We start from the raw sequence: 14,109 nt of genomic DNA, 5'->3' as shown, positions 1-14,109 counted from the left end.
CTGCTGGTGATGATTCTCTGATCCACCTCTACGCAGACGACACCATTCTGTATACTTTTGTCCCTTCTTTAGACACTTAACTAACCTCCAGACGAGCTTCAATGCCATACAACTCTCCTTCCGTGGCCTCAAACTGCTCTTAAATGCAAGCTAAACTAAATGCATGCTCTTCAACCAATCGCTGCCCAGACCTGCCCAACATCACTACTCTGGACGGTTCTGACTTAGAATATGTGGACAACTACAAATACCTAGGTGTCTGGTTAGACTGTAAACTCTCCTTCCAGACTCACATTAAGCATCTCCAATCAAAAATGAAATCTAGAATCGGCTTCCTATTTCGCAACAAAGCCTCCTTCACTCATGCTGCCAAACATACCCTCGTAAAACTGACCATCCTACCGATCCTTGACTTCGGTGATGTCATTTAAAAAAAATAGTCTCCACCACACTAATCAGCAAATTGGATGCAGTCCATCACAGTGCCATCCATTTTGTCACCAAAGCCCCATATACTACCCACCACTGCGACCTGTTTGCTCTCGTTGGCTGGCCCTCACTTCATATTCGTCACCAAACACACTGGCTCCAGGTCATCTATAAGTCTCTGCTAGGTAAATCACCGCCATCTCAGCTCACTGGTGACCATAGCAACACCCACCCGTAGCACGCACTCCAGCAGGTATATTTCACTGGTCACCATAGCAACACCCACCCGTAGCACGCGCTCCAGCAGGTATATCTCACTGGTCACCATAGCAACACCCACCCGTAGCACGCGCTCCAGCTGGTCATCCCCAAAGCCAATTCCTCAATTTGCCGACCTTTCCTTCCAGTTCTCTGCTGCCAATGACTGGAACGAACTGCAAAAATCATCTGAAGCTGGAGACTCATATCTCCCTCACTAGCTTTAAGCACCAGCTGTCAGAGCAGCTCACAGATCACTGAACCTGTACATAGCCCATCTGTAAACTGCCCATCCAACTACCTCATCCCCATACTGTTAATATTTTTTTTGCTCCTTTGCACCCCAGTATCTCTACTTGTACGTTTATCTTCTGCACATCTATCAACATCTTGGCATAGTTCTGTTATAATCTCCACCCGGCACAGCCAGAAGAGGACTGGCCACCCCTCATAGCCTGGTTCCTCTCTAGGTTTCTTCCTAGGTTTTGGCCTTTCTAGGGAGTTTTTCCTAGCCACCGTGCTTCTACAACTGCATTACTAGCTGTTTGGGGTTTTAGGCTGGGTTTCTGTACAGCACTTCGAGATATTAGCTGATGTACGAAGGGCTATATAAAATAAACTTGATTGATTGATTGATCACTCCAGTGTAATTGCTAAATTGTATTTATTTCACCACTATGGCCTATTTATTGCCTTACCTCCCTAATCTTACTTCATTTGCACACACTGTATACAGACTTTTCTATTGTGTTACTGACTGTATGTTAGTTTATTCCATGTGTAACTCTGTGTTGTTGTCTGTTCACACTGCTATGCTTTATCTTGACCAGGGCGCAGTTGCAAATGAGAACTTGTTCTCAACTGGCCTACCTGGTTAAATAAAGGTGAAATAAAAAATAAAAAAAGGGTAAAACTCTGGCCCCAATTATGACAGCCCAGTTACGGCTGATGTGTTTCTCAAGGTAACGACTGTGGGGCTCACCTGTGCAGAGCCATTCTGTCTGACTGAGACAGGGAGGCTGGGCAGGAGAGAAGGGGGTGGGGGTCCCTTCCGGCTGGGTTTGGGGTGGGTGGTAGGTCCGGGACCACCTCTGGCCTTCAGGATGGAGGGCTGGGTCTGACTCCCACCCTCCTCATTTACTTCCTGGTTCACACTGCTCTGATTGGCTGTGGCCCAGGGCTGAGCCCTGACAGCGACCTCGGAGATAGTGACCATTTTCTGGGGGCGTGAGGGAGCAGTCTTGCTGGGGAGCAGGGAACCGTTTCCATTCAGTAGAGAGTTCTCCAACTGTAGGTAATAGAAGACAGGACAGGGTCAGTCATAGTAGTATGATAGGTGTTGTTTTACAGGGTCAGTCATAGTAGTATGATAGGTGTTGTTTTACAGGGTCAGTCATAGTAGTATGATAGGTGTTGTTTTACAGGGTCAGTCATAGTAGTATGATAGGTGTTGTTTTACAGGGTCAGTCATAGTAGTATGATAGGTGTTGTTTTACAGGGTCAGTCATAGTAGTATGATAGGTGTTGTTGTACAGGGTCAGTCATAGTAGTATGATAGGTGTTGTTTTACAGGGTCGGCCATAGTAGTATGATAGGTGTTGTTTTACAGGGTCAGTCATAGTAGTATGATAGGTGTTGTTTTACAGGGTCAGTCATAGTAGTATGATAGGTGTTGTTTTACAGGGTCGGCCATAGTAGTATGATAGGTGTTGTTTTACAGGGTTAGTCAGCCGTACGGCGCCCCCTGGAGCAAATTAGGATTAAGTACTTTTCTGAAGGGCACAGACATTTTTCACCTTGTCTGCTCGGGTATTGGGAAACAGTGACCTTTCGGTTACTGGCCCAATGCTCTAACCACTAGGCTACCTGCCGCCCTATATGGGGAATAGGGTGCTGGCCCAACGCTCTCACCACTAGGCTACCTGCCGCCCTATATAGGGAATGGGGTGCTGGCCCAACGCTCTAACCACTAGGCTACCTGCCACCCTATATAGGGAATAGGGTGCTGGCCCAACGCTCTCACCACTAGGCTACCTGCCGCCCTATAGAGGGAATAGGGTGCTGGCCCAACGCTCTCACTACTAGGCTACCTGCCGCCCTATATAGGGAATAGGGTGCTGGCCCAACGCTCTCACCACTAGGCTACCTGCCGCCCTATATAGGGAACGGGGTGCTGGCCCAACGCTCTAACCACTAGGCTACCTGCCGCCCTATAGAGGGAACAGGGTGCTGGCCCAACGCTCTCACCACTAGGCTACCTGCCGCCCTATAGAGGGAATAGGGTGCTGGCCCAACGCTCTAACCACTAGGCTACCTGCCGCCCTATACAGGGAATAGGGTGCTGGCCCAACGCTCTCACCACTAGGCTACCTGCCGCCCTATATAGGGAATAGGGTGCTGGCCCAACGCTCTAACCACTAGGCTACCTGCCGCCCTATATAGGGAATAGGGTGCTGGCCCAACGCTCTCACCACTAGGCTACCTGCCGCCCTATAGAGGGAATAGGGTGCTGGCCCAACGCTCTCACTACTAGGCTACCTGCCGCCCTATATAGGGAATAGGGTGCTGGCCCAACGCTCTCACCACTAGGCTACCTGCCGCCCTATATAGGGAACGGGGTGCTGGCCCAACGCTCTAACCACTAGGCTACCTGCCGCCCTATAGAGGGAACAGGGTGCTGGCCCAACGCTCTCACCACTAGGCTACCTGCCGCCCTATAGAGGGAATAGGGTGCTGGCCCAACGCTCTAACCACTAGGCTACCTGCCGCCCTATACAGGGAATAGGGTGCTGGCCCAACGCTCTCACTACTAGGCTACCTGCCGCCCTATATAGGGAATAGGGTGCTGGCCCAACGCTCTCACCACTAGGCTACCTGCCGCCCTATATAGGGAACGGGGTGCTGGCCCAACGCTCTAACCACTAGGCTACCTGCCGCCCTATAGAGGGAACAGGGTGCTGGCCCAACGCTCTCACCACTAGGCTACCTGCCGCCCTATAGAGGGAATAGGGTGCTGGCCCAACGCTCTAACCACTAGGCTACCTGCCGCCCTATACAGGGAATAGGGTGCTGGCCCAACGCTCTCACCACTAGGCTACCTGCCGCCCTATATAGGGAATAGGGTGCTGGCCCAACGCTCTAACCACTAGGCTACCTGCCGCCCTATATAGGGAATAGGGTGCTGGCCCAACGCTCTCACCACTAGGCTACCTGCCGCCCTATAGAGGGAATAGGGTGCTGGCCCAACGCTCTCACTACTAGGCTACCTGCCGCCCTATATAGGGAATAGGGTGCTGGCCCAACGCTCTCACCACTAGGCTACCTGCCGCCCTATATAGGGAACGGGGTGCTGGCCCAACGCTCTAACCACTAGGCTACCTGCCGCCCTATAGAGGGAACAGGGTGCTGGCCCAACGCTCTCACCACTAGGCTACCTGCCGCCCTATAGAGGGAATAGGGTGCTGGCCCAACGCTCTAACCACTAGGCTACCTGCCGCCCTATACAGGGAATAGGGTGCTGGCCCAACGCTCTCACCACTAGGCTACCTGCCGCCCTATATAGGGAATAGGGTGCTGGCCCAACGCTCTAACCACTAGGCTACCTGCCGCCCTATAGAGGGAATAGGGTGCTGGCCCAACGCTCTAACCACTAGGCTACCTGCCGCCCTATATAGGGAATAGGGTGCTGGCCCAACGCTCTAACCACTAGGCTACCTGCCGCCCTATATAGGGAATAGGGTGCTGGCCCAACGCTCTAACCACTAGGCTACCTGCCGCCCTATATAGGGAATAGGGTGCTGGCCCAACGCTCTCACCACTAGGCTACCTGCCGCCCTATATAGGGAATAGGGTGCTGGCCCAACGCTCTAACCACTAGGCTACCTGCCGCCCTATATAGGGAATAGGGTGCTGGCCCAACGCTCTAACCACTAGGCTACCTGCCGCCCTATATAGGGAATAGGGTGCTGGCCCAACGCTCTCACCACTAGGCTACCTGCCGCCCTATATAGGGAATAGGGTGCTGGCCCAACGCTCTAACCACTAGGCTACCTGCCGCCCTATATAGGGAATGGGGTGCTGGCCCAACGCTTTAACCACTAGGCTACCTGCCGCCCTATATAGGGAATAGGGTGCTGGCCCAACGCTCTAACCACTAGGCTACCTGCCGCCCTATATAGGGAATAGGGTGCTGGCCCAACGCTCTAACCACTAGGCTACCTGCCGCCCTATATAGGGAATGGGGTGCTGGCCCAACGCTCTAACCACTAGGCTACCTGCCACCCTATATAGGGAATAGGGTGCTGGTCCAACTCTAACCACTAGGCTACCTGCCGCCCTGAATAGGGTGCTGGCCCAACGCTCTAACCACTAGGCTACCTGCCGCCCTATATAGGGAATAGGGTGCTGGCCCAACGCTCTAACCACTAGGCTACCTGCCGCCCTATATAGGGAATAGGGTGCTGGCCCAACACTCTAACCACTAGGCTACCTGCCGCCCTATATAGGGAATAGGGTGCTGGCCCAACGCTCTAACCACTAGGCTACCTGCCGCCCTATATAGGGAATAGGGTGCCATTGGACCTCAGGCTGGGCACAGGGAGCCAGCCAGCAGTATCCTGTTATACTACTGCATTATTCATAGGAGATGGAAGAGGATCAGGAAGCACAAGGTAACAAGACCACACACACAATTCTCCCTCCACATACTACCAGGGAGAACTACAAGTACCAAGCACACACACAATTATCCCTCCATATACTACCAAGGAGAACTACAAGTACCAAGGAGAACTACAAGTACCAAGGACACACACACAATTCTCCCTCCACATACTACCAAGGAGAACTACAAGTACCAAGCACACACACACAATTCTCCCTCCACATACTACCAAGGAGAACTACAAGTACCAAGCACACCTTGAAGGCAGTAGTATTTAGTGAACATGTGAGCATCCAATCACAAGAGATGTAGTGTACAACTGTTGCACATCCTACAGAAGAACTGAATACAGAAACACACTGTACAAATGAAGGGGGCATTAGTCACAGAGGGGTGAACACAGTACAGACAGGACAGAGCGAGAGACAGAGCGAGAGACAGAGCGAGAGACAGAGCGAGAGACAGAGCGAGAGACAGAGCGAGAGACAGAGCGAGAGACAGAGCGAGAGACAGAGCGAGAGACAGAGCGAGAGACAGAGCGAGAGACAGAGCGAGAGACAGAGCGAGAGACAGAGCGAGAGACAGAGCGAGAGACAGAGCGAGAGACAGAGCGAGAGACAGAGCGAGAGACAGAGCGAGAGACAGAGCGAGAGACAGAGCGAGAGACAGAGCGAGAGACAGGGATTCCTCACGTTGTAGAGCCTGGGTAGCGAGGACACTCTGGAGGACTTGGCTCCAAACGGCCGGGGGGTGAAGCCGGCAGAGAGGCAGGACGAAGAGCCCTCAGACCGGCGGTATCCCCTGGGGAGAGAAGCAGAAACCCCTCCTCTTCCTCCTGGAGCCCTGGAGCTGTACCTGTAGAGGGGGAGCACCTGCTGCTGGGGAGCTGAGACATGACCCGGGGCTGGGGCTACCACTGAGGTCAGGGACTCTACAGTAGAGAGGAGGGCTTGGTCTGGGATGTCCATGGAGGCAGAGGGGCTGTGGGAGCTGGTAACGCTGGTTAGGTTTGAGCCGGTACCGTTCACCAGGTCAGAGGTAGTTAGAGAAGAACTGGTAGTAAGACATGAGCCAGATCCAGTGAGGGTCGTGGGGATCCCGTTTGAGAGCAAGGAGATGTTCTGGTCTCGTCCAGTGGAGATCACGAGAGCTGGGCTAGAGATGGTCTGGGCATGGGTCTGGGAGGAGAAGGGAGAGGCAGAGTTGGGTAAAGTGGCTAAACCTCCAGCTCCGTCTGGCTCCACCGGTGTGTGACGCCTCTCCCCCAGGACGAGGGGCTCTGATTGGGGCACGGCTCCGGCTGAGGGTCCCTGGGCCTGGAGGGTCAGGCTGGGGGTGGTGAAGGGTTCCGAGGCTCCGGAGCTGTAGGGAGACTCCACGGAGGAGCCGAGGGCCAGAGGGGCTCTGGTGTGGGGTCGGAGCTCCAGGGAACCCTCCTTGGCCGAGGTGGAGGGAGAGACCTTGTTGTGGCTACTGCTGCATAGGGACTCCTCATCCTCTTCCCTGTGGTACCAGATGAAAGGAGGAGTGGTAATGATCATGCTACATATCAACGGCCAGGCAGGCATCCACCCAAGGGGTCCACACACACACACACAAATAGGTACTACTATAAAGTGCGTCTGTGTCCGTCCCCTACCTGTCCTCTTGTAGGCTCCTGCATGTCCCGCCTGTAACGACCCCTGCGTTGGTCATCAGGACGATGTTGTCTCTCTCCTGCATCTTCCTCCGCAGGTCACAGTTAGACCTGTGACGCCGGAGCTTCCACTTGGTCAGGTCCTGACAGGAGGCATCAATGGGGGGGGAACACTTAAAACAATGAATCACGACAGAGACAAGAACTGCTGTTGAATTCATTTGTAGCAGCAACAATTAGCCCAGTGAAGAGCGCCAGGGAGTGTGGTTTTAAACAGCACTTAACCTCTCTTGGGTAGGGGGTAGTATTTTCACGTCCGGATGAAAAGCGTGCCCAAAGTAAACTGCCAGAAGCTAGGATATGCATACAGAAAACTCTAAAGCTCCTAAAACTGTTAAAATTATGTCTGAGTATAACAGAACTGATATGGCAGGCAAAACCGAGGCCAAACCCCCCCCCCAAAAAGAAATTCAGCCTACCACTGTTTTCAACTTTTATTATAATGCAAATTCCTCAGATGTCAGTTCCTAGGGCTTCCACTAGATGTCGACAGTCGTGTTTCATGCTGGTTTTTGGAAAAATGAGCCCAAAATTGTAGTTTTTCTAGGTGGCTCCCATTTTGGTAGAGTTTCCGAGCGCGTGGAAGAGAGCGCGTTCTTGGGTATTTTTCCTCAGGTAAAGACAACGATTCTCCGTCTTAAATTTTATCATTTATTTACATATTAGGGTACCTAAGGTTTGATTATAAACGTTGTTGGACTTGTTTGGAAAAGTTTATTAGTAACGTTTGGGATTCATTTTGTATGCATTTTGATGGAGGGAAACCGAGTGGATTATTGACTGAAGCGCGCCAGCTAAACTGAGTTTATGGATATAAAGGACATTATCGAACAAAAGGACCATTTGTGATTCATCTGGGACCTTTTGCAGTGCCAACAGAAGATGATCAAAGGTAAGGCATTTATTATATCGCTATTTCTGACTTTCATGGCGCACCTGCCTGGTTGAAATATGTTTTTGTATGCGGGGCGCTGTCCTCAAATAATCGCATGGTGTGCTTTCACCGTAAAGCCTTTTTGAAAATCTGACACAGCGGCTGGATTAACAAGAAGTTAAGCTTTATTTTGATGTATTACACTTGTGATTTTATGAAAAGTTAAATATTTATAATTCTGTAGTTTGAATTTCGCAATCTCACCGGATGTTGGCATGGTGGGACGCTACCGTCCCACAAGAAGTTAAGATGGTGATTTGACAGGGTCATAGGTTGGGGCACAAAGAGATCACCGATTATAGAATGTCAGTCAGATGGTGATGAGAAATGAGACAGGTGAGTAGTTATACTGGGCAGGATGGTACAGGTTATGGACTCCCGTGTGTGTGTGTGTGTGTACTCACGTTGTGCCACTTGGCCTCACTCTCGTGGACCCGGACTCTGACCATCTGCAGCTGGTCCTGGCTCACGGCGCTGGGGCTTAGCTCCATGCCACCCTCAGAAACCTGGCGCACCACTTGCGTGGCCGACGGGAACCACCTGATGTCATTCAACGACTTGCTCCTGTTGTAGTGAAGAGAGAGAGCAAGAGAAACAAGAGACGTGAACGACGAGCGTGAGCGGAGAAAGACCAGAAGAGAGCGAGAACACTGCAGATTGATGATCAGGATTTCATAGTATATTACGTTGTCCAACATTCCACCACATGCAGCAGCAGACGGTGCTAAACCAAGCCAGACGGCGCTTAACCAAGCCAGACGGCGCTTAACCAAGCCAGCCAGCAGACGGCGCTAAACCAAGCCAGCCAGCAGACGGCGCTAAACCAAGCCAGGCAGCAGACGGCGCTCAACCAAGCCAGGCAGCGCTAAACCAAGCCAGCCAGCAGACGGCGCTAAACCAAGTACTTAAGTAAAAATACTAAAGTACTACTTCAGTAGTATCTATACTTTACTGTTGGTATTTTTTTACAACATTCTTTAAAAGAATGTACTTATTCTATACATTTTCCCCCGACATTAAAAAGTACACGTTACATTCTGAATGCTTAACAGGATAAGAAAATGGTCCAACTCAAACACGTTTTATTTTAATTTCACTAGGCAAGTCCCTTAAGAACAAATAGTTATTTACAATGACGGCCTTCACTGGCCAAATACGCGCCGCCCTATGGGACTCCCAACCACGGCCGGTTGTGATGCAGCCTGGATTCGAACCAGGGTGTCTGTAGTGACGCCTCAAGCACTGAGATGCAGTGCCTTAAAACCGCTGCGCCACTCGGGAGCCCAAAAGAGAACATTCCCTGGTCGTCCCTACTGCTTCTCATCTGGAGGACTCACTAAACACAAACGCTTCATTTGTAAATGTGTTGGACTGCGCCACTGGCTACCCTTAAATAAAAAATGCCTTCTGGTTTGCTTAATGTATGGAATTTGGAAAAATGTACACTTACTTTTGATACCAATGTATATTTAAAAACCAAATACTTTTACTCAAGTAGTATCTTACTGGCATACGTTCATTTTAGTCATTTTCTATTAAAGCCAGCAGGTTTGGCCCCAAAGCCAAGCGAGCCCAGCAGGGGGCTCTAAAGCCAAGCGAGCCCAGCAGGGGGCTCTAAAGCCAAGCGAGCCCAGCAGGGGGCTCTAAAGCCAAGCGAGCCCAGCAGGGGGCTCTAAAGCCAAGCGAGCCCAGCAGGGGGCTCTAAAGCCAAGCGAGCCCAGCAGGTGGCGTCGTTTACTCACCATATCCATCCTGGGTTTACCTCCAAGTTTCTACAGGACCAGAGAAAGACCAGACCACTGTACACTCAGATACATGCCATTTAGCAGATCCATTTATTAAAATACTGTTTCTTTTTTCTTTTTTCTACCAGGTAGGCTAGTTGAGAACAAGTTCTCATTTACAACTGCAACCTGACCAAGATAAAGCAAAGCAGTTCGACACAAACACAGAGTTACACATGGAATAAACAAAGTCAATAATACAGTAGAAAAATCTATAATAATTGATGCTTACATTTTTTTTTTTCCTTCTCCCCAGTACTGGTGACACCAGCGGTAATTGAACCCACAGCCCTGGTATTGAAGTGCTGGTGACACCAGCGGTAATTGCACCCACAGCCCTGGTATTGCCAAGTGCCATGGTCTACCAACTGAGCCACACACACGACCAGGTAATATACCCGCTCTCTAGAACCCCACTGTAGAAGACCGTAGCAGTGAACACTAGTGTTCGCACAATACCAGGTTCAGTATCCCGATAGTAGATACCATGACAAAATCTGCCCAAGTCACAGGAAGTCACTTGATCCAGACAGCTCTTGAGTTCAATATCATTAAAATTAAACTTTGTAATGTATGCATTAATCATTAAATCAAGCAATTTCACTTTGGTATATAAATACATAAGGTAATTTATTTTAAAAGTTAATCTCCCTTTATAAACTGGGTAAATCAGGATGTCACCTAGTTCTAGTCACAATACCGGGGAATAGAAATTCAACAGGAGTGTGTGTGTATGGAGTTACTGAGCTTGTTTAGGCTGATTTCACGAGACTACAGATGGAGAAAAACAACCCGTTTCCCTTCCATTTTAGGACTTATTTTATTCTACTGATCAACATTTGCATATAAGCAGCAATATATTTTATGTAAGTGCTCTCTAAGACCTATGACCTCATTCAGTCAGCCTTCATTAAAGATTATCTTGACAGAGACGTGAGAGACCAAGTCAATGAAACGTTTAGTGACTAGCAGCTTTGTAAAAATCAGCAATAATTTGAATCATGGTTTGCATATTATAAGACAGACAAGGTACGGTAGTGAATTGATGTTGGTTTCAGCTGTAAGCTAGCAAGGAAAGTTAGCCTACAAAAGCTATCGATACCTTACTGCATTGGAAAGTGTTCTAGACATTGTTTTGAGAACATGAAACAGTTGCAACGTCTCTACACGGCCGTGTCACATTATTCACGTGTGTTAACTTCTGTGCAGGATAAGTGGTGGTTCCTCAGGACAGACTCCCAGTGGTTCCTCAGGACAGACTCCCAGTGGTTCCTCAGGACAGACTCCCAGTGGTTCCTCAGGACAGACTCCCAGTGGTTCCTCAGGACAGACTCCCAGTGGTTCCTCAGGACAGACTCCCAGTGGTTCCTCAGGACAGACTCCCAGTGGTTCCTCAGGACAGACTCCCAGTGGTTCCTCAGGACAGACTAGAGTCAGTATGAGAGGGGAGATAACATGATACAGTCCAGACTCCCAGTGGTTCCTCAGGACAGACTCCCAGTGGTTCCTCAGGACAGACTCCCAGTGGTTCCTCAGGACAGACTCCCAGTGGTTCCTCAGGACAGACTCCCAGTGGTTCCTCAGGACAGACTCCCAGTGGTTCCTCAGGACAGACTCCCAGTGGTTCCTCAGGACAGACTCCCAGTGGTTCCTCAGGACAGACTCCCAGTGGTTCCTCAGGACAGACTCCCAGTGGTTCCTCAGGACAGACTCGAGCTAACAATGAGGAAGTGGGCAGTGCCGGGACCTCACGCTATAAGGAGACATCGGCTGCGCTGATAGACAGATCCTCTCAATCATTAGACTTCAGACACATTTGATAGAAATACCGAAAGTAACAAATTCTAGTAATGAACCCGTTTATGTTCTAGTATTAAAAATATATACTGAAGTTTCAGTATAGCGTACAACACTAGTGAAAACTCGTGGCAACAAGGACGACGTCCAAACCATCCCTATTCACACCGGGCCGCGACCGACACAGATCAGCAAGGACGACGTCCAAACCATCCCTATTCACACCGGGCCGTGACCGAAGCTGAACATTCATCACACTAACGCCAAATACTTTAAAAAAGACCAACTTGTTTTATTGACCCACTGTTACATTATTAGTTTGGTACATCACAGTTCAACTCTGAAATCTAAAACCCCCATTTCATTTTCTTGGGCACTTCTTTTGACCAGTAGTCTATATACGAATAGGATGCCGTGTGTGTTGGAGACAGAGAGAGAGACAGATTGTCATCACTCCAATCTCTACAATAAACCTTTGGCATTAAAAATACTTCTCAATAAAAGGTTCATATAAAATGTTTACAGCCTCATCACTTTGGTAGCACACCTACAGGCCAATATTCCTTGGAAGCACACCTACAGGCCAATATTCCTTGGTAGCACACCTACAGGCCAATATTCCTTGGTAGCACACCTACAGGCCAATATTCCTTGGTAGCACACCTACAGGCCAATATTCCTTGGTAGCACACCTACAGGCCAATATTCCTTGGTAGCACACCTACAGGCCAATATTCCTTGGTAGCACACCTACAGGCCAATATTCCTTGGTAGCACACCTACAGGCCAATATTCCTTGGTAGCACACCTACAGGCCAATATTCCTTGGTAGCACACCTACAGGCCAATATTCCTTGGTAGCACACCTACAGGCCAATATTCCTTGGTAGCACACCTACAGGCCAATATTCCTTGGAAGCACACCTACAGGCCAATATTCCTTGGTAGCACACCTACAGGCCAATATTCCTTGGTAGCACACCTACAGGCCAATATTCCTTGGTAGCACAGCTACAGGCCAATATTCCTTGGTAGCACAGCTACAGGCCAATATTCCTTGGTAGCACAGCTACAGGCCAATATTCCTTGGTAGCACAGCTACAGGCCAATATTCCTTGGTAGCACAGCTACAGGCCAATATTCCTTGGTAGCACACCTACAGGCCAATATTCCTTGGTAGCACACCTACAGGCCAATATTCCTTGGTAGCACACCTACAGGCCAATATTCCTTGGTAGCACACCTACAGGCCAATATTCCTTGGATGCACACCTACAGGCCAATATTCCTTGGTAGCACACCTACAGGCCAATATTCCTTGGTAGCACACCTACAGGCCAATATTCCTTGGTAGCACACCTACAGGCCAATATTCCTTGGTAGCACACCTACAGGCCAATATTCCTTGGTAGCACACCTACAGGCCAATATTCCTTGGTAGCACACCTACAGGCCAATATTCCTTGGAAGCACACCTACAGGCCAATATTCCTTGGTAGCACACCTACAGGCCAATATTCCTTGGTAGCACACCTACAGGCCAATATTCCTTGGTAGCACACCTACAGGCCAATATTCCTTGGTAGCACACCTACAGGCCAATATTCCTTGGTAGCACACCTACAGGCCAATATTCCTTGGATGCACACCTACAGGCCAATATTCCTTGGAAGCACACCTACAGGCCAATATTCCGTGGTAGCACACCTACAGGCCAATATTCCTTGGTAGCACACCTACAGGCCAATATTCCTTGGTAGCACACCTACAGGCCAATATTCCTTGGTAGCACACCTACAGGCCAATATTCCTTGGTAGCACACCTACAGGCCAATATTCCTTGGTAGCACACCTACAGGCCAATATTCCTTGGTAGCACACCTACAGGCCAATATTCCTTGGTAGCACACCTACAGGCCAATATTCCTTGGTAGCACACCTACAGGCCAATATTCCTTGGTAGCACACCTACAGGCCAATATTCCTTGGTAGCACACCTACAGGCCAATATTCCTTGGTAGCACACCTACAGGCCAATATTCCTTGGAAGCACACCTACAGGCCAATATTCCTTGGTAGCACACCTACAGGCCAATATTCCTTGGTAGCACACCTACAGGCCAATATTCCTTGGTAGCACACCTACAGGCCAATATTCCTTGGAAGCACACCTACAGGCCAATATTCCTTGGTAGCACACCTACAGGCCAATATTCCTTGGTAGCACACCTACAGGCCAATATTCCTTGGTAGCACACCTACAGGCCAATATTCCTTGGTAGCACACCTACAGGCCAATATTCCTTGGTAGCACACCTACAGGCCAATATTCCTTGGTAGCACACCTACAGGCCAATATTCCTTGGTAGCACACCTACAGGCCAATATTCCTTGGTAGCACACCTACAGGCCAATATTCCTTGGTAGCACACCTACAGGCCAATATTCCTTGGTAGCACACCAACAGGCCAATATTCCTTGGTAGCACACCAACAGGCCAATATTCCTTGGAAGCACACCTACAGGCCAATATTCCTTGGTAGCACAC

The 14,109-nt window shown here is 49.6% G+C and overlaps 1 protein-coding gene across 1 annotated transcript in view; it reads right to left on the bottom strand.

The window, feature by feature from the left end:
- LOC120051542 (LIM domain only protein 7-like) overlaps positions 1–14,109 on the bottom strand; it is a 55,354-nt gene that overhangs the window by 20,595 nt on the left and 20,650 nt on the right. Inside the window, exons 10-14 of the mRNA XM_038998484.1 lie at positions 9,723–9,752; positions 8,385–8,544; positions 6,990–7,129; positions 6,043–6,853; positions 1,670–1,975 (exon numbers count right to left, since the gene is read on the bottom strand). Of these exons, the coding sequence (XP_038854412.1) occupies positions 1,670–1,975; positions 6,043–6,853; positions 6,990–7,129; positions 8,385–8,544; positions 9,723–9,752 (1,447 nt within the window). The remainder of the gene's footprint in view (positions 1–1,669; positions 1,976–6,042; positions 6,854–6,989; positions 7,130–8,384; positions 8,545–9,722; positions 9,753–14,109) is intronic.

The sequence above is a fragment of the Salvelinus namaycush genome, chromosome 7 (assembly GCF_016432855.1).
Source record: "Salvelinus namaycush isolate Seneca chromosome 7, SaNama_1.0, whole genome shotgun sequence".
Taxonomy (NCBI): domain Eukaryota; kingdom Metazoa; phylum Chordata; class Actinopteri; order Salmoniformes; family Salmonidae; genus Salvelinus; species Salvelinus namaycush.
This window is presented reverse-complemented; position numbering and strand designations above follow the sequence as displayed.